Source organism: Neopsephotus bourkii, unplaced genomic scaffold (assembly GCF_033783945.1).
Source record: "Neopsephotus bourkii isolate Nb327-2 ecotype Australia unplaced genomic scaffold, CSIRO-AGI_Nbou_v1 NB_107, whole genome shotgun sequence".
In the NCBI taxonomy this organism is placed as follows: Eukaryota; Metazoa; Chordata; class Aves; order Psittaciformes; family Psittacidae; genus Neopsephotus; species Neopsephotus bourkii.
The window spans coordinates 626,178-647,511 of NW_026900624.1; the positions used below are offsets into that span (position 1 = coordinate 626,178).

At 36.5% G+C, this 21,334-nt stretch overlaps 1 protein-coding gene across 10 annotated transcripts in view; it reads right to left on the reverse strand.

The window, feature by feature from the left end:
- ANKS1B (ankyrin repeat and sterile alpha motif domain containing 1B) overlaps window positions 1-21,334 on the reverse strand; it is a 425,238-nt gene that overhangs the window by 253,561 nt on the left and 150,343 nt on the right. For all 10 annotated transcript variants that reach the window (XM_061357113.1, XM_061357101.1, XM_061357080.1 and 7 more), the window contains one exon: window positions 9,564-9,744. In XM_061357113.1, the coding sequence (XP_061213097.1) occupies window positions 9,564-9,744 (181 nt within the window). The remainder of the gene's footprint in view (window positions 1-9,563; window positions 9,745-21,334) is intronic.

Below are 21,334 nucleotides of genomic sequence, written 5' to 3' on the forward strand. Positions count from 1 at the left end.
TCTATATTTGGGTTTTTTTTTGATGACATGTGATGTGTGCTGCCTCTACTGGATTATAGGGAATGCTGGCATTCCTATGGGATATGTCTGGAGACAGCAACTCTTAAATAATTTCTTGAAAAAGAATAAAAAAATACAGGAGATGAGTAATATCATTGCTTGTGAGCTGTACAAGATCGAACCAGAGTTCTTTCTTAACAGGGTACTTCAGCATGAATTAAATATTAATAACATACATAAATAATGCTGCTGCTAAGTCTTCAATACTTTCAGTCCTGTAAACGTACAAATAGTAAACAGTCACTAATGAACTCTATGAAACGCCAACAACACTGGGAATAAGACTTTTCTTTCAAATGATTCAACAAAGGTCTTCTCTTGATATAAAATATCTGTAACTAGAAGTAAAAAAACACCATGATTCAAAAGAAAATGATTCTATGCTTCAGGAATTAAGAATCTTAATTCTATGAACAGTACTGCTGAAATGCAAAAAAATTGCATCAGCTTGTGTCTGTTGAGTGCAAGTCACAAAAATGAAAGCTCTAGAACATAAGCACAGGCTCTCTTTTCAGCCTCTTGAATTTTATATACTGGAACAAAACCTGCTCACGGGGCTTAGATATTTGTCTAAGTGTGGAATTCACTGCAAAAATATTCTGTGGGCACAAAAATTATGTGGGCTTAAAGGAGAATGGATAAATCCATAGAACATAAATCTGTTAAGGTTTCATGCTGCATGGGAAATATCCAGGAGGACCCTGAGCTTAGGAGGACCTTGGCCTGCAACTAGATGAAGGCTGTAATGACATTCTGAAGAGGTGTCACAATGTTTTGGGTTTTTTTTTCTTTCAATTATACATTTCCCAAAGGCATTCATATTTGTTCATTATCAAATATGATACAGCGTAGGTAAAACTTTGCTCTTACTCTGGACAAACTTTCTAATGCTTTTTATTTTATCTTCTTCATCTAAGTAAGTCAAAACTCTTAATGAATCCTCTGCATAACTCTGAGTCTCTCACTCTAAAACTTGGAAATGGGGTGGGGGATAATAATTTCACTTTACACAGCTTTACAATTAGAGCTACAAAATGAACACTCATACACAGAACTCATACAACCAAGACCAAATTACGTATAAAATAGAGTATTTCTATAGATTTTCAAGTAAACCCCTTCACATTTAAAATATATATTATTTATTCTATCCTGTGCAATTATTTTTCTCTACCAAAGCATAAAAATGCTCCTGAAAGGAATATTTATGGTTTTTTTTACAAACTTGCCGGTACCACTTTGAATCCTTATCTAATTACAAACTATCAAACTAGCTACTGTATAAAAGTTATTCAATAACATAGGGGGAAAAAAACCCACCACAAACCAGAGTTAAATGGTTTTAGAAAACTTAAATATTTCATCTTGCTTTATAATAAGGTCTATTTAGTCACTCTCAAACCATTTGTGAAAGTGTCTCAAATTTCTTGACTACTGAAAAAACAAAAGATGTTCATGGCTAGAATTAAAATTATGGAAAACATGGCATCATCTCCATTTTAGACAAAATTATAGTGCCTATTCCAAAATGGGGGAGATCTGGGTTCAATTTTCTCCTTTCACTAAATGGCATCAAACTTTCATTTTCTGCAAGAATACTGCCACCTCCAATGTATTCTGATAGGTGTCTCTTCTACATTGTTCAACTAAAGTTGGTTATAAAATACCTAGTTAATTAGCTAATGACTAGAAAGAAGAAAAGAAAAGAAAGAAATAAAAATTGTTTTTATTTTAGGATGACCTTGGGCGAAAGGAAAACAGATAAATTATTTGTTACTTGGTATGTAATACAGAGAGGCTTTGGTTGGTTGGTTGGTTGGTTGGTTGGTTAGTTGTTTTTTAACTAGTGGTCACTAAGTATGCTCTGAAGACTGTTCTTTAAAAAAAAAACAGGCCTTTTCTACCATCTCCTTCAGTTCTAATCCTCCTACATAGGACCTAGAAATCTGGCTGGTAAGCGGAAACTTTTCTAAAAGATACAAACATCGTGGTAAGGAGAAGAAGAAAAGCAATTAAATAACAGGACATGATAACAAGAAAAGAAAAGTAGATTGAAATGTAAGATAGAATATTCTAAATAATGCTACAATCAGTTTAAATGCATCTACAGAGTAAAAGAAAACTGTACCACAAACAATACTGTGAAAACTGAAACATCTTAATGTTTCTTTGTAATGGCCCTCATCTTGCGATGATAATTCAGACTGAAGTTTTCATGAGGACCCCTCCACAGCTTGATTTGTTCACATATTTAGGAAATGTCCAAAAGAAACGTGACCAGCAGCTTGAAGGAGGTGATCCTGCCCCTCTACTCTGCTCTTGTGAGACCTCACCTGGAGTATTGTGTGCAGTTCTGGTGTCCTCAACATAAAAAGGACATGGGATTATTGGAACAAGTTCAGAGAAAGGCCAGGAGGATATCAGGGGACTGGAGTACCTCCCGTACGAAGATAGGCTGAGAAAGTTGGGGCTGTTCAGCCTGGAGAAGGCTGTATGGAGACCTCATAGCAGCCTTCCAGTATCTGAAGTAGGCCTATAGGGACGCTGGGGAGGGACTCTTCATTAGGGACTGTAGTGATAGGACAAGGGGTAATGGGTTAAAACTTAAACAGGGGAAGTTTAGATTGGATATAAGAAGGAAATTCTTTACTGTAAGGGTGGTGAGGCACTGGAATAGGTTACCCAGGGAGCTTCTGAATGCTCCATCCCTGGCAGTGTTCAAGGCCAGGTTGGACGAAGCCTTGGGTGAGATGGTTTAGTGTGAGTTTCTCCTGCCCATGGCAGGGGTGTTGGAACTTGATGATCTTAAGGTCCTTTCCAACCCTAACTATTCTATGATTCTATGATTCTAAATGCATATCAGATATATATAATTAAAACCGCCAATCATACTGCTTCTAACAATTGCATTTGTAACCTGCTCCTCCAAAGCAGCTCTTTACAAATATCTTTATAGGATTAGTGTTGTAATATCTGATGTTCCTTCAGGAAAACATTTTACGATGTGATGAACCGTTACATGTCTTTTCTATTATCTCACAAATAGGAGAACCGGGCAAGTAAATGAAGCGTAATAGATTTTAATAGTGCAAACAGACATGTATACAAACATGCATGTCTCACTTTATGTTTACTTCAAGTGGAAAAAAAAAGTCAAAGAAAATAGGTAATACGTGGAGCTGATTGTAATGTAAGCTGTAGTATACCTAAGGATCCGTCTAAGGGGAATCTTCCCCAGTTTTAGGACAGTCTCTAAGAAATCCTCATCTCCAGCATCATCACAGCATTACTCCATTTCCTGCCTTCCTGCTTGCCTTAGACTGAGGGCTAAGAATATAGGCTTTCAAAAATAGTGAATGTATTTTATGTATTACATGGGATTTTTTTCCCACTGTATTGTCAACAATTGCTCATTCACTTTATTCGGAGTAAGCAAGTAATATGGAGGAAAACAGTATATCCTCAAGAGCAGCCATCTGAATAAAAGATTGCTAGCACATTGCTCAACACATGCCTATCCACATGTGGTCAGATGATTCAGAATTTAATTTGAAAAGAGATTAGCTGTTCATGTCATTTCTTGTTTCATTAACACATCCAATGCTACATCTGACAGCAGGAATAGAGACCCATGTGCAGTTCTATTTTTTTCAATATGCCTGCTTCAAATGGGTTTATTTTCGTATTAGTTTACTATTGACTTAGCAATCAGAATATCCACAGTTAATGACATGTGAGACAGTGTGCTTGGAAAGCAGGTTCATACTAACAGCTACTAAGTGAGTTTAGCCCAGATAATTCATTTAAGCCTGAGAAAAGACTGAAATATAACAATATATAGGCACTACTGAAGAGCTAGGCAACACTGTCATGAAGTTGGAAAAAATATATCTCCAACAAGACTATACTTAAGTTCAGGTGGCATGGGATTTAGGGTTTACCACAGATGATATTTTATGAAAGCACTAGCACAGAAGATCAGTTTCTTGGTAAAAGATATGCTGCTTTTGAAAGGAAGGATAGGAGTTTCATCTACAGCTTTCCAGGCATCCCCTCACTTGATCTTTCTGCTGTCAGATTTTTTTGGACATTATTTATACACTGCATGTTTACGTATTTGTAACAGTGAGATATAATTATACTGAGATTCACAAAGTATGTTGTTTTGAAACTGGAAGATGTTAAGACAATAGCAGTTAGCAAACTGAAGTTTATAATATTATTTAACCCTAAATTTCTCTGTTCCTTTGGGACAGACTGTCTTTACCTTGGATAACTGTGCAAAGGCTGAAACTAGAAGCAGCAAAAAGAAGAGCAACATAAGGAGACCTAAGCATGCTACATCTGCTGGACAACTTAATTAGAACAAAAAAGAAATTGTTTGAGACAGTGCTGAGTATGGTCCCCAATAGCAGTTCCTGGAATAGCTTGGCTACTTCTTACTAATTGTACTCAGCTGAACTTGACTATAAATTGAAGGGAAAAAGCAGATAATCTTCAAAACGAAAAGGCTCAAATGAACCTGATTTAAAGAATGCCTTGGTAGATTTTACTGTATTATAGTGAAGATTATGAAGAAAATTAAAAACCAGAGAAAACAAGGCTTTTAATTTGACCTTCTCAGGAATTTCATGTGGTATAGAGTTCTCAGTCACTGATAGCTTGGCATAAGTTTAGAATACCACTTTTTTAGATAGTCCCTCACTGGAGGTCTAGGTATCCACGTGCAGGAGATAGGAATGCTTTATTTACCTCTATTTGTTGATTATGATTATTTAATTAAATGCCAATCTTTTCTCCTTTCTCTGTCACTGGAAAACCATGTACTCTTCCGGCAATTAGTAAGGAATTGTTAACAGATAAAGCCTACCATGAACAGATCTCACATCTAAGAATACCCTCTAGCAATAAAAGACATTTTCTTTTCTCTTTGCATTCTTCTTATTTTGTATTTCATTTCCATTAATTTCAAAACCTTTTATAATTGAAGAAACAAGACTTGAAGAGTCAACATAAACATCACAGTTTGATCTTTTCACATCAGATCTTAATAAATGAGATATTTGAATAAGAAAGTAATGTTGACAAATATGTGACCTACTTCAGCTTCACTAACGTCACATAAAGGAACATTCCTGAAGCTGAATAAATTTCAACTCTATCTAGGAATGCAGCATAGCCAGGAACATCTGAACAAAGTGTCTTAATTCTAATATGCTGAATATCTTGATCCTCTCAAAATAGATAAAACTGCAAGCTTATCTTTAAGTGTAGGGCTGGTTTTGCTTCAGAGAAATGGGAAAAATTTGGCTTGTGAGACAAAGCAATTTGATCAAATATTTACTTTAAAGAAAGATCTGAAGACGCCTCTAGAACATGAGTATGAATGGTATACAGAATTTAGTGAAAATTCAGATATTAATGGACTGAAAATAAAGATTGCAATGAGATTACCTACAGACAACTGTCAGCATTTTTGCTGCCTATATTCATCTGAGTACAGATCTATTTCCTGACCTGAAACAGAACAAGAATATCCACAGAAATGTCTTTTTAATATCACAGCGCAATTATACTCAGTACAAGAAGACATAATGAAGTTAATATGGGTTAGAGAAAAACCCATTATTCTGACTGATCAAGCAGAAATGAGAACATAATCCAGTGACAATTTCAACCGCAAGTGTTGACTGTGCCAAGCTGATGTTACCAAGATGACCACAATTTTTCTGCCTTTAATCTTTGAAATTTACAGTTTCAAAAGAACTTCGGGGAGGTATATAACAAGGCATAGAGCTATGATATTAGAGGCATCTTCCTGAAAGCCCAGACTGCCCTCTTCTGGAGTGAATGATCTTGCACATCTACTGGTCTTAATGGTCAAAGTTATATGAGGAGCATCTCACATATGAAACCATCAACTGATTATGAGGTTTTTAATTTTTCATTTTTGTTATCACAAAAACCACCTACTAAACATGTATTCAGATGATCAAGAAAATGACTACCATCTTGCAGTGACAGAGTTACACTCAGTAATGATTTCCCTGTCCTATGGAGTGGACTCACTTTTAGTATAGAAAGTTTAATGGTAGCAGCTGTTATTATTTGGATTCACTGATCTGCAACTTGACTTGAAATATAATGCTATTAAAGGATAATAATTCACTCTGAATTTGAGAATGCTTCTACGAAGTCCATGTTCTTGCTGCAAATAAAGCTGTGAAAATAGGCCACACCAAAGCTGCATTCGCAACCTGCCCCGTGTATACTAGAGTGAGAGAAGAGTTCCCATCAACTTGCTGGTTTTTCCACCAGTTAAAGTTCAAAACTAACACAATCTATATTTTGCTTTCAGGCAACCTGATACTAAGATGCTTTCTACTATCCATGCAAGAAACACACATAGTTTTGTTTACACAACAAGGCCATCCAATGCTAAAGCTAAAGCACATACTTACCATTGTATGTGGACAGCTCTGCAGCTAATTAATCAGAAAATGTCATATGCTGTCAGTCAGATAATATAGTACTGTGGTAGAGTTCAGTGTTTTTCTACTTGACAGAAATACACTCCTTGAAAATCAGGATCCCTGTTTCAAATCAGGGAATGTAGGGAATTAGCAAACTCTAAGAGTAGAACTGTGATCCCCAAATATAAAAAGGAGTTTTCTCTAATCCAGCAAGTGTTATAAGAGATTGATTCTTCTTTGGTAGCAGACTTTTGAGGTAGAGGTAAAATGACGAAGATTTTTAGAATCAGAATAATTATTTTGTTGTATTCATCTCCGACTCTTGTCTAAATGATAATGAATCATTACAAGTTTCCCCAAAGAAAATATGAAAACACTGAAATTGAGTAGATGGCAGTTCCTGATTTAGAAATCCTGTAAATTCATTTTGATTGTTTCAAAGAAGACAACAGAAAACTATTAGCTGCAGTTATGATGAAAATGGGTTCCTTCTGTATATTATCTCTTTCTGGTCAACCAGAAGACCTTTGACCCCAGTAAGCACGACAAAATAATTCATTGCTTTTTGCTGATGGCAGCTTTTAAAATAAACATGACACACATAAATGTCCAAGAATATAATATAGAATGAAACACTCAAATTCACACAAATCACAGAATCATCAGATTTGGAAGGGACCGCTGGAAATCATCTAGTCCAATCCCTCTGCTAATCCTCAATTATAAATGAATTAAACATTCTTCTAAGGTGCAGGTCTTCCATGAATTTTCAGAACAAGTTGGCAATTTAGAGGATTATAATCAAGACATATGATGAATTGCATTTGTTTTCACTGTAGATCTGGAAAAGGAACAAGGAACCTTTCAGCAAAACAACAGCTAGCTAAAGCAGAAAAAAAGCTGTGGCAGAACTCTGCTTCTGCTACTCCTTGCTAAACTTCACTATTGAAAATTCAGCTTTTAACAATCCAGGTATGCAACAAGAATCGGAGACATTTTAAAGAAAATGCAGTTTTGATATGCTCTTTCTGGATTTTGCTCTTCTCTTTACAGATTAGTATTCCATGTCCCTTGCAGAACTACAACTCGCCTACATTTTTAAGGAGTCAAAAGGACCTTGATGAGCAAAATAAAATGTTGGGTTTTTCTTTTCATTCAGGCTCAGACTGCGTCTCATCTATGATCCTATATTTTACTTAAATAATTTTAGGGTAGAAACCAGTTTCCACTTCTATTATAATTATGCCACTTAAAGATGGCAAATTAACAATTTACTTCAGGTAAACTGTACTCTTGAAAAACTTGTAGAAGATGCATAGAACTTCAGTCATTTTGCCTTTGTTAATTTTTCTTAGCTTTCTACGCAGAGACAAGAGGAAATTGAGCTTCCCCTCAATCAATAAATCAAATCATCCACAAATTAAAAATGTGCAGTTCTAGTAAGCATGAGATTATAGTTCCAATTTCAGACCAAATCCAATGCAGTTATTAAAAGTTATTGAGTGCAGTCTGTTGTAAATTTAACCAAAGATAAAAGTAAAATAAATCCAGATATTATGCAGAATTTAACCAAAACCATGCAACATCAGAAGTCTGAAGAATTTCATTATCTAACTCCAGTGAATGTTCTGTTTTCTTATATTTTCTCTTACATATCAAGACATATTCAGTGTCATTCAACTACCCAGAATAAAACTGTGATATTGTCCTGCATAGAATTTACAGTAGAAAAACCAGTAACAATAAAACCCACCCAAACCCCTAAAGAATCAAATGACACCAGACCTAGGAATAAAAGATACCATTCAAATTAATTATTCCCAGTTAGGCTTGAAAAGATTTGCTATATCCATGAGTATAAGCACATTCTTTAGTTTCAAAGACAATGAGAAATCCAATAAAAAGACCAAGAAAAATAATATGAATTATTTCTGATCATTTTTCTTCACAATAACAGATAGGATTTCTCACTCAACTTATTTAATGAAAATTCTTTAACAATATAGTTTTCCTTTGATCTAAGTAGGAAACTAATTTTTTTTGATGCTTTAAAAGCAACAGTTTTCAGAACTTTCAAAGCCTACCAACCAGGAATGTAGAGGATTCATCTCATGTAAACATCAATGCTCCAGAAGCCAATTGATAAGAATGTACTGAATTTCAGTATTACTATTTTTTATATTAATCTACTTCTATCTATACCTTAAATACAGTGTACCTTTAAAAGAAATAATTCCATCTGCAGATTATATAAACTAGCTACCAAAAGGCATTTGTTTCAATACATTGGCTTTACAAAATACTGCAGTCTTCTGCTACAAGTTTAGCCTAAATAAAGCAACTCGCATATGAAATTTGAAGGGGCAGAAGCAGGTAAATGGATAGTTTATGAACACTTTCTTGCTCTTGAAGTTTTGGTCTGTGAAGAAGAAACTATTCTAATCCTTTTAAAAGCATTTTCATTATGTAAACTTCTATATACAGATAAAACCTTCACAGTTACAATCACACTATTATTCTATTATACTCATCATCGAAGCAAATATATCAAAATTCTGCTTTATTGAAGCACGTCCCTAACTATTCAATGACTACTACTTGCAGAAACAACGTCAGGTTACTTAGAAATCTTCCTTTCGTAATCTTTACTGATGGTTACATAATGATTTCTAATTATATTTTCTCAACTTGAAATTCATATTCAAGTATGCTGGCCACACAATGATGACAGTACATATCTACCTGAATCATTGCCATTTCAAAAACTATATTACCTAAGTTCACAGCATTTCTGTGTAACAAAGTTTGGTTTATTCAAAATATAACATTCAGGAAAAAGTATATTTTAAAAATATTGGTCACAGAATATGAGAAACTTTGTTGAGCAGCAGGAAAAATATAAGGAATAACTTGTGCACTTATGATAAATGTATTTCACTACCAAAGACAACAGCAACTCCAACATAAGCCCGAAGACCAACAGTTTTGTAAAGCCTTGCTGACAGGCAAAATAAGCTTTTTTTGCTATACCTGGAAGTTCTTTCTCTTCAACACTGCATTCCAAAGATCCAAAGGAATAATTAGCTGGACTGATTGCAGGAGTAGAAATAAAACTTGTACAGCCAATGGATGTGTTGATTTCAAAATAATTGTGGCTGTGATTCATTCGGTGAAATTCCAGAGAAGATACTATTGATGTGCGTTGCTTGGGCTACAAGAAAAATAGAAGTAAAGAGTGAAAAATACAGACTTCTTGCATAGTTTTCATTACTTGACAGGTAATACATTTAACTAGGGTTTCTCTCCTTTTACTGTTTTTATTTGGTTCAAAGGTTATACTTGCAAAAATCATTTCATATGCCAAGCTGTGTGTGGAGAGATAATTTCCTTCAAAAATCTGGATTAATCTGGATTTATCAGAAAAAAATGCAGGTCTCCATTCTAATCAATTTAATTCAAAATAAAATGGTGCTTTACAGCCTTGCATATAATAATTGTAATCATCTTTCGATAAGAAAGGGAGCTCTTCACCAGCTGCATTGCTGGGCACATCTTTCAAAACAATTAGACCGCTGACGCCTGTTTAATGGAATTTACAAAATAATAACAAGCACTCATCACTCGAAAGCAGCTTTCTGCTGTTTAATCTATTTATTAAAGGCTGCCTTAAATATTCAAAACTGAAATTTCTAAAAGCTGAGGGGAAAAGTGTCAACTTTAAAAACATACACGAAAATCAGAGTTTCTTCATGAGTTTTCATGGAATAATGAAAAACTTTTTAATAGCTTGTATCAATTTTATTATTCACTTTCAAAATTTGTATTATTCACTTTCAAAGTGAACCTCCGAATTGACCGCACTGAATGACTGTGTTTTGGACTGCAGAGCAGCTTCAGAGCACGAGAGGCCCCTTTCCTTTTTGGTGGATCTACATCACAAAGTATATTCCAGCATTGTACAAAATGTGCTCCAACTCATAGCCTTTTGACCATAGGATCACACTAAAGATAGTCCAAATTAAAAACCAGTTAAATCTATATAGCGTAACCGTCAGGTCAGCAACAATGTTTTTCACTACATAAATCTGTTCCAATTGCACTGCACTACTTATTAATACAGGCCTAACCTTAGTGCTTGATGTCATGGACTATGAGACACAGACCACTGAAAGTCTGCAATTTCATGCTAGTCTGTTGCAGGAGCCATATGGTTCCATACTCAAAATATCCTAACACCAACCATACTCCTTAATGCTTCAAGACTAATGACCTAAACCAATAAACATCTCCTCCAAAATAGGCCCTGCTTCCAAGTTTATAGCTGTCAGTATATTTATTTCATGACAGTGATAAACATCCCTGCAATGACCATCTTAGATAAATAAAGGTGGGAAAAGTAAAGAGAAAAAGAGAGTAAAGGGCAGTTTAACTCTTCTTTTTTAGCATGCCAGGCCTAACAGGTCAGAATATTTGTTAAGGTCAAGAATTTGCTACTTATTAGCATCATTAGTGTCAAATTGTTGCCTTGGGAGCAGTAAGATCTTCTTTGGACTATGAAGCTATTCACTACCCCTTACTTAGAACTACCTGTTAAAATGCAATCTATTCCAGTGGAGTAATTTTCAGTTTTGTTTGTGGTCTATTTCATTTTTAAGTTATGAGTCCTTATGTTATGAGCCCACAATGTTTGTGTTACAAATACAGAACCAGACTGTTTTCACTAAAAATTTACTCTTTTTAATGGAATGTCAAACAAAAAACTCAATAGGTTTAGGTCTGTATAATGTTGGTTGCTTGTCAAGTTGTGGTGGGCACAAAGTGATTTAAATGTGCCCTGTTAAAACTAAGAAAAATTGTGAAGAGTAAATTCAGGCATTCATCTGGAACTCATCTATGGCCTATTGAGGGGATTTACTTACTTTAATAATTAAAAGAAGTTTTTGCTTTGAAAGACTGATTCCTAGGTCTAGTGATTTCATAGGAGAGTTCAATAAAAAGGGACAAACTCCAATATCGAATACTCTGGTTAAAAGCCATTGCTTGGGACCTGAGTCAAAATAACTCTCTCATCAGACCAAAAATATTCATGTGTATTAATTAAACCTAAACTGCATGCTTTTGCTGGACAACAAATTAATCAATGACCTAATTATCTCCAAAAGTGGAAAAGAACTCCACTCTTTCAGAAACATGTTTCTGGCCCCTTTCCCAAGCAGTGGTGTTTTTGTGGTTTTGCAGACTTCAGCTTCTGAGCTGAAAAGGTGACACTTCAAGTAAAACAAGATGTGTGAAATCTCCAGTTATTCTTAAATTGAGACACTTCCTATCCCAAAAAGCAGCTGGGATGCCCGAGAAGCATCTGATACATCATATAGCCTTTTACTAACTTAAAGGTGATCAGCTATTTCACAAAGCTATTTTCACAAAGCCATCTGCAAGGTCTTGGAGAAGGAGGGTGAAGGGGAAAATAAACAAAAAAAAAAACCCCACCCCACACTGTTCTGAAGCTTCTTTTACAGATCAATTTAGTTTACAAATACTTATAGATTCCAAAAATGTATCCATCAATAAATAGCTATGATTTGTTCTGAAGACATGGGTCAGTGATATAAAATAAGTCTAAAGTGGTTTTCAAACCTGATTATGGAAAGCTAGAAACATGTTTTCTGTTTGCTCATGATAATATGCAACCATCTGTTGACCTGGGTGATATAAAATACTTCCTATATTATTTGGGGCTTTGACATTATTAATTCAGAGAAGCATATCTCAGTTTAATGTCTTTCCAATCTAATGATTCTCACGCAGCCTCTAGTACTCTACAGCAAAACACTTCTGCTACATTCTCTGGAGTTAACAAGGTCCATCTGCCAACATGTGCCAATTTTTCCACATAATTACACAAGAATCTAGCATCTGAGCTTCTGCAGATAGCTAGAGAAGCCTTTTGCACCTTTGCTTGGTCCTGTAAAATGTTATGTTGTTAAAGTATGTTAATTGTTCATATAAGATATGCTAAGAGAGATGCAGTGAACCAGTTTGTGTTGACTGCATCCCTCTGCTTGTGTCTCTCTACAGTACAGTTTACACAAAAACTGTAGGAAAAAAAAATTATCTTCTTCTACAGTTAGGATTAAATTCAGTTCCAGATTTAAACAACTAAATTTACAGCACAGCTATTTACATCTCCACTAAATATTTAAGCTCCCATTACAGTCAATTGAAATCTAGTCAATACAATCAATACAGTCCAGAGAACAGATCACCTCACCCTAGCCACCTTGGTATCAGTTCACTGGCCTTAGCTCATGTATCTGCCATCACTGAAGAACCCCTGGCGCACCCCACCTGGCCTCCAGCTGCCATTCTGGGGAGAGAATTGAACCTCACATCTCTCCTGAGCATGATGGGAGGTTATAAGGCAAATTAGACAGAGATTCTTATATACAGAGTCAAAAGCATAGGTGTTTCAGTCCCAGATTGAATCCCACCTGTAGCTCACACACAGACACACTCTAACACTTCATGTATTAGAATATGGAGTCAAATTCCAGCCTTACTGGTGGAATGTGTAGCCAGCAATTAACAAATCACTTACTGGAGTCCTGTACCTTGGTTCCTGAATCGCATCTGCCAAAGCCATTGCTAAATTACATTGACTAAGATCACTCCTGATAGGTCCTGAATAATTCTGAGATTATTTAACACATGGAATACTGTAATGTCCAGGAAACGTAGTCAGGGTTCTATTAACAGTGGAGATTGTATAAACACAAAACTCTGACTCAAAGATATGATGTTTCCTTCATTCTTTATACCAAAACCAGCTTTGTCCACTACATGTCTTCCTTGTACTGACCAAAACACCTGAACACACTGAAACAACCCTTGTGCAATTGTAGCATTTTTATGGTTTAATTTCACCCCAGTACGCTACATAGTCACATGCAGATTTTTCCTTAAGTAGATATTTATTCATTACATTCATCTCTTTAATTTACTTGTTATGTGTGAACCTCCTTAATGATTGATTTTGCTTAAAATGTTTCTTCATGACTATTACTTCACTTGTCATAGTACTGACCCAGAAAAATACTAAACCAGCATACCAAATCAGGCTAATGAAGAAACTTTATCAATGCAAGAGCAAAAATATACCAATAAAAATTTTGAAAGATATTGTAATAACATATTTTAAATAACTTTCAAATCATCTCTAATAAAAATATTTGCATGTTAAATCAGTAATGAACATATATCAATGAAAGATATCACTTTGAACAATGCAAAACAGGAAAGGCATCAAAATACACATACTGTCAGAGGCAAGTAATGACTTACAGTGTTCTCATGAATGGAAGTTGCATGTAAATTCTCTAATGCTACATGACTCCCATGTAACACTGCAAGCACACAAGGGATTATTCAAATATTTCTCGTAACATTTAGCAGAGGCAGTAGGGCAAAATTCTTCTCTTCACTTAACCTAAAAATATTTTTCCAGCTTTGAAGTACTGCAATATAAGCTTGTGACTCTGCCTTCATTTATCTTTGGGATTTGTGTACATAGCACCACCACAGTCTTTAAAGAATTAATTCTCACAACACTCCTCTGCACTACGGCAGAGCTATTAGCCCCATTTTACAGATGCTGAACTAGGGTACAGAGCTCTCCCAATGGACAGATGTGTAGCTCATTAAACCACTAAGACCCAATGAGTCCGAGGAAATTCTGCATTTTGGTAAATCCTGACAAATTCCAGTTGTCCTGCATAATGTAAAAACTGGTTTCAGTTGTGTTATACCATGCAGAAAATGTATGATAGTATAAAGAACTGAACCCACATTCTCAAATTCTAGCTATTACATCAAATGCAGACTTAACAAAGAAAGTAAAATGCTGTAGCCCCTTTCTCAGGCTCATCTCACATATACAGCACCATATGGGTGTAGCCATGTGCCCACATAGATCCCTCATTTTGGTACCAGCCCAGATGAATCCATTCTTCTCATTCCCTGATCAATTCACTCCTACTTCAGAAATTTTCCTTTCTCCAGCTTCCTCCTTTCTTAAGATCCCATTCTAATTGTACATACTCATTTTCCCTTCTACCTCTTGCTTTTTCTCAGTTTTCTCCTGCATGTTGTTATATTCCCTTGAAAACAACTTATTTTCCTCTAAACCACTCTTGACAGTATCCTAGCTGATTCCACTTCTACTTGGTCTTCCAAAACTTGCTTCTCTGCTTTCTCTGTGGTTTTGCCATCAAGGTCTCTCAAACGAACTCCGTAACAGTCTTATCTCCCACCAGCTTTATCAGTCACTACAACCCTCTTATTGTCCTTTAATGAATTTGATTTTAACCTCTGTCATCCCTTTCAAATACAACTTTCACATCACTTTTATGGTTTCTCAGTCTTCTATGCTCTGCCTCAACATCCCAACATCTCTATCTTTGTCTCTTTTGCTCATGTGCACTTATATAAAATCCCATAACATTCATAATTTCCTTGGTAAAACACAGCCTGTGAAAAAAAACAGGCTTCTTCACTTACTCCTGTATCCAGTACCTCAGGTTTGATTTGAAGAAATCAGCAGGCCTGATACATTTTCGTTAGTCAATGCTGCTGCCAGAAGTTATCCAAATAAAAGGATCTGAACTAAGATGATCAAGTAGCCTTGAAACTGCAAACCTGGAGATTACAACGGATATAGGTTTGATTCATCTATGTCACCTATAAGTGAAAGACTGCACTGAACTATTACTAGACTCCTGAATTAATTATTCTGTCAAGCCTCAAAATTCCATGTTGTTGAAGAGATGTTGTATCTTAATAAGGTAATACAATTTTTTTTATTTTATAGATAAATTATGACTAGAATAAAACTAAAATAGAGGTAGTTTCAGCTCTCATCTTGACATTTTTGTTTTTACTTCCCAGCATCTTAATTTAATTTAAAAGCAGAAGGCAGATATTATACAGTGGCTGGCAACAAATACAGCCCAAGCAGCCACAACAGGGACCTTACAAGATCATGGAAATTTAATAAGTAAATAAATATATATATATATTAAAAAATGGTTTCTCTGTTTTTTAACTGTATATACTTTTCATTACTAAAAGCATAGTGCATTTTAAAACAAAATTCAATTTTAATGACATCATAGTGCCAACATCCTAGAAATTTCTGTTTGACTGATTTTTAATTTTAAGAAAGACATATCTTGCATCCTGCATGAGCAGCAAGTTCCTACTTCTTCACAGTAATCTCGTGGCCCACTGGCATAGTTTGATCACTTCACTGCCAGTGACATGCTCAAGGATGGCACAGACACATCACTCCTTCCTGCAGCCTATGGGCAGGAAGTCAAGCAATGTGATCCTAGGTACCATATAACCACAGTACTTTCTGTTCCTGTGGTTCTGTTTTCCTCTGAGCATGTTATATTAACTTCTCCTTTGCAAGTTGTCCACTGCAGTATGTAATTAAAGGTCAGAGGTTGTTGCCCTCTTCCATCTTCCACCTCTGGTTTTGTCTCAGATGACAAATCAGACTAGAAATAGATAAGGGGGGAAAAAGAGATCGTCCAGTTTCCATTTTTCTTGGTTTCTACTTTCATTTTAATTGGAACAATAAGGCAGCTGTGGGTTGTGAAGTATAACAGTTCTGAATGCTAAAAAATGTAATAGCTTCGAAGCAGTTTTCCTCTTTGACAGATGTGACTAGATTTTGAAGATACACCACTATTCCTATCGTGGGAAAACATTCCTTGAAATGAGCTTCAAATTGCAAGAGATAAATTTGATAAATAAGAGGAATGTCTTATACCTTAGCTATAAAAAATTCCTAACTTTCAAGTATTAAAAAAGTTTATTTTCACCAAAACAGTTGGAAAATGGATGTAAGGTTATTTTCTTAAAAAAAAAAAAAAAAAAAAGCTCAGCTTCCAACTGTCTGTTAGCAACATCACATTTTGACCTACAGATTATTATTACCAATTTTGAAGGGTCAAGGTGATGACTGATTTCTAAGTTGCACATATGAATGTATGAAAATTTGGTGCATTTTTGGATGATGATACAGGATTACTCAGTACCAGAGGAGCTCAAAACCACTGAGTGTTACGCAGAAACAAAGGAAAATGCTAGGAATCTGGTGAGATACCCATCAAAGCACTACAGAAATGCTTTAATCTTCCAAATGATCAGTGTGTTGCTGTTTCCAAACACTTTGTGTCTGGGGCAGGGCAGTTGTTGTGGATTGGTTCACGCCCCTACTATTAAAGTTCATTAGCCTTCAGAGCAGGGTATTCAAAGCAGAATTACTTACCAGGAATGATCCCTGGCCCATCCAAATTCCAAATCAGGCCTGACAGTGGATACTTTGGAGAGAGAGAATAGTATAGGACCAAAATTATACCCAGGACTGTGTTAAAAATTCAACAGTATAGATGCAACCCTCCAATGCTCAGAAGCTTGTTTTGCTAGTGTAGATGTACATGGCTACTTTTCAGTGCCTGAAATATCTTTATGCTCAGTATTTCAACAATTTGGTCTGTAACAAGTTCAGATATTAAAAACATTCTATTCTTCTGTATAATTTGTGCTTATATCGAATCAGGAAACACAAGCTAGAGAATCTCTCCAGCCAAGCAATCAACTTCAACCAAGCAAAAAGATGCAGTAGAAGTAATATTCTAAAACAATACACTCCTGACAATAAAAAGTGTTCTGCTTTAATTTGCACTTTTGCTTTAGTATCCTGTTGAACTATAATTAAATGCCCTCACACATACTGTTTGCTGTTTTCATTAGTACTGTGCATTGGGTAGATGTGTTTACATTTTCATATTATCTTAGCTCTAATTAATCTAAATAGAACTATGTTTTGTAGTTACTTATCAAGGAGATCTTTTACAATGCATCTCTATAAAAATATTTTGCTTAATGTTGCTATTAAATAGTCTCAGAGCATCCATTTTACTCTAAGGAATTTATTTTTTTTAAAGATCCTCCTCTGGGGCTGTTATATGTCTTCTACCATTAATTCTGTGGTAATACAGGACAGAAAAAAATCAGTCCTGTGAGACAATTCCAACCATAAACCTTTTTTCTTGTAATTCCTACTCAGTATTTCAGAATAACAGATTTTCATAACATCTATCCTATTTTCAAGTCATGCATTGATGAACTGATAACCACCTCTTAATGGCACTGACAGTATATCGATTAATTATGTTTTAATTTTTTTTAAGTCCTAGTTATGACCTTTATTTATCCATTTATTTCTTTGTTAATTAATTTCAGCATCATTAGAATGAGAAGATATCAAACTGTGAGCAGTAGATTTGCATAGACAATTTAAAGGTTTACAAAGAAAATCTATAGAAAATTTTCTGAAATATATCTTCATACCTAGAATCAAGGTCACTGACTGCTGTCAACTACCCTAAAGTTCTTTCAGCCCTAATGCAACCTTGGAAATACTACATAATGCAGAGGAACCATCCAGACCAGGCACACTGATGATGAGGACTAAACCTGACCATCTCTGGACCACAGAATACATCCTTATTTTAGTGGGCTTTGCAAATACTCAGCACCTTTCAAATGCTCAGCACCTTCCAGAACTTCATAAAATTATGTACACAATGATGGCTTTTACCTTGGACATGATGGGTTTGATCTCCCACAGAATCATAACTAATAACCATAATCATATCATAATTTTTATTTGCCTCTTGTGCTGAGCATGGACACTGCACAGAGTTGCACAAAGTCCAGCATCAAAAAATACTAGAAAAAGAAGCGTGTAACTGAGTAGGAAGCATAGGGTGCATGCACAGTAGTTCTCCATGAGGATTTTCCTAGTTACTCCGTTCCTGGCTGAGCATGTTGTAACTCAAGCTGAGAACAGAAAGCAGTTCATGGCAGAAAGGTCTTTACACTCCAGTTGTCCTGTGATCTCATTCAGAAAGAGAGTGGTGAGAATTTATTGCATAACAGCGTTTTTCAGCACTCCTTTTAGTGACAAAAAAATGTAATAAAGCAGATTTTTTGTGCTGCAAAACAAGTTCAGTAGATGCCTTATTGAGTGCTTGTGCATTCATGCACTGGTGCAACAGCCTGCAGTGAAGGTTTCACTAATTTTGCAAAGACAGTCATATGCCAACTCCGGCTAACTGTGACAACAGATGCATTTCATTTGGGAAGAACTAAGGGTACTGCAGAGGTTGGTGGCATATGGAAGGAACTAGCATTATTTCATCACGGGAAAATAGCGATACTAATCCACTTAAAAACCCTGTTTATGGAACAATTAGTTATGAAAGTTTATTTTCTGTAACTGTGATTTTTCAGAGCTGCCGCTAAGATGCTCTCGGGAGAACTGGCTACACAGGATTTGGAGAAGGCTGAGGTTCTAAATGACTTCTTTGCCTCGGTCTTCACTGGCAAAGGCTCTGACCGCACCACCCAAGTCTTGGAAGGCAGATGCAGGGACTGTGAGAATGAAGACCTTGGGCCCACTGTAGGAGAGGAACTGGTTCGAGACCATCTTAAAAATCTGAACGTGCACAAGTCCATGGGTCCTGATGAAATCCATCCACGGGTCCTGAAGGAGCTGGCAAATGAAGTTGCTAAGCCACTGGCCATCATATTTGAAAAATCATGGCAGTCAGGTGAAGTTCCCGACGACTGGAAAAAGGGAAATATAACCCCCATTTTCAAGGGGAAAATGGATGACCCAGGGAATTACAGACCAGTCAGTCTCACCTCAGTGCCTGGCAAAATCTTGGAGCAGATTCTCCTGGAAGGCATGCTAAGGCACGTGAAAAACAACAAGCTGCCGCACACGAAGAGTTGTGGTCAATGGCTCAATGTCCGGCTGGAGACCAGTAACGAGTGGTGTCCCCCATGGATCAGTGTTGGGACCGGTCTTGTTCAACATCTTTGTCGCTGACATGGACAGTGGGATTGAGCGTGCCCTCAGCGAGTTTGCCGATGACACCAAGGTATGTGGTTCGCTTGAGACACTGGAGGGAAGGAATGCCATCCAGAGGGACCTCGACACGCTTGCAAGGTGGGCTGATGGCAACCTTATGAAGTTTAACCACACCAAGTGCAAGGTCCTACACCCGGGTCGGAGCAATCCCAGACACAGCTACAGGCTGGGCAAAGAAGAGATTCAGAGCAGCCCTGTGGACAAGGACTTGGGGGTGCTGGTCGATGAGAAAATGAACATGAGCCAGCTTCAGTGTGCTCTCTCAGACCAGAAAGCCAACCATATCCTGGGCTGCATCACAAGGAGCATGACCAGCAGGTCGAAGGAGGTGATCCTGCCCCTCTACTCTGCTCTTGTGAGACCTCACTCGGAGTATTGCGTGCAGTTCTGGTGTCCTCAACATAAAAAGGGCATGGAAGTGTTGGAACAAGTCCAGAGGAGGGCCAGGAGGATATCAGGGGACTGGAGTACCTCCCGTACGAAGATAGGCTGAGAAAGTTGGGGCTGTTCAGCCTGGAGAAGAGAAGGCTGCGTGGAGACCTCATAGAAGCCTTCCAGTATTTGAAGGGGGACTATAAGGATGCTGGGGATGGACTCTTCATTAGGGACTGTAGTGATAGGACAAGGGGTAATGGGTTAAAACTTAAACAGGGGAAGTTTAGATTGGGTATACATTCTTTCCTGTTAGGGTGGTGAGGCACTGGAATAGGTTGCCCAGGGAGGTTGTGAATGCTCCATCCCTTGCAGTGTTCAAGGCCAAGTTAGATGAAGCCTTGGGTGAGATGGTTTAGTGTGAGTTTCCCCTGCCCATGGCAGGGGTTTGGAACTAGATCATCTTAAGATCCTTTCCAACCCTAACTGTTCTATGATTCTATGATTTTGTTTGGTTTTGTTCAAAGTAATACCTGCACCCAACTGCAAAAAAGGATGAGGTATAATTTCCTTGAATGTAAATTACTATCACTTTTTTGGTCAATGTGAAAGATTCTGCAGCATATATCTCCTACAGTCACTCTGTCCATTAATGCCCAGGCTGTTACGGGAGGTGGAATTTCATGGTCCCTGTCCCACCTTACGCCTAGATGAACTGGATCTGCATTGGTACACCAGGCTCACTGTATGTACAGAAAATAGTTCTACCTTACTCAAGGCACACCTGGTAGCCCAAAGAAGTGCAATAGGTCTAACAGAGGCTATAGATGTCCTACATTCTATTACTGCTTGCAGAAAAATGAGACAATTTCTTTTGTCCTCTAACATTTAAACTATTACCTTCTATTATACTGATAAAAGTCTTAGCCAGAGGAATAATGAACCATAGATAAAATTGTAACTTTGTTTAAAGAGGTTAAAAAAGATAAATAGAAAAAAATGTTGACTAATGTAAAGACAACACAAGAAAAATAAAAAGGTATTATAATGAATAGATTATTACAGATCTTAGCAATAAGACCAGCAAGAGCAAGATGATGAGATTTTATTATGTCATACACCCTGGATTTCTCTCTTCCTTTGTCTTTCTACCAGAAGCCCTCTTTATATCACTGAAACAACACTCTTCAGGAGTTGGGTTATTCACATAAAATGGGGAAAATACTAATTCATGCCAGATATAATCAAAGTTACTTTTAAATAATCCACATTTAGACAACAAAAGCTGTACCTACAGTGAGCCATTTGAAACATATCTTAAAAAGACAAGAGAATATGCAAATGCTGAATTACATTTAATAAAGTATTTAAAAGGTGAGAAGTCAGAATTCAATTTTATGACAATTAAGACCCTCCAATTCAC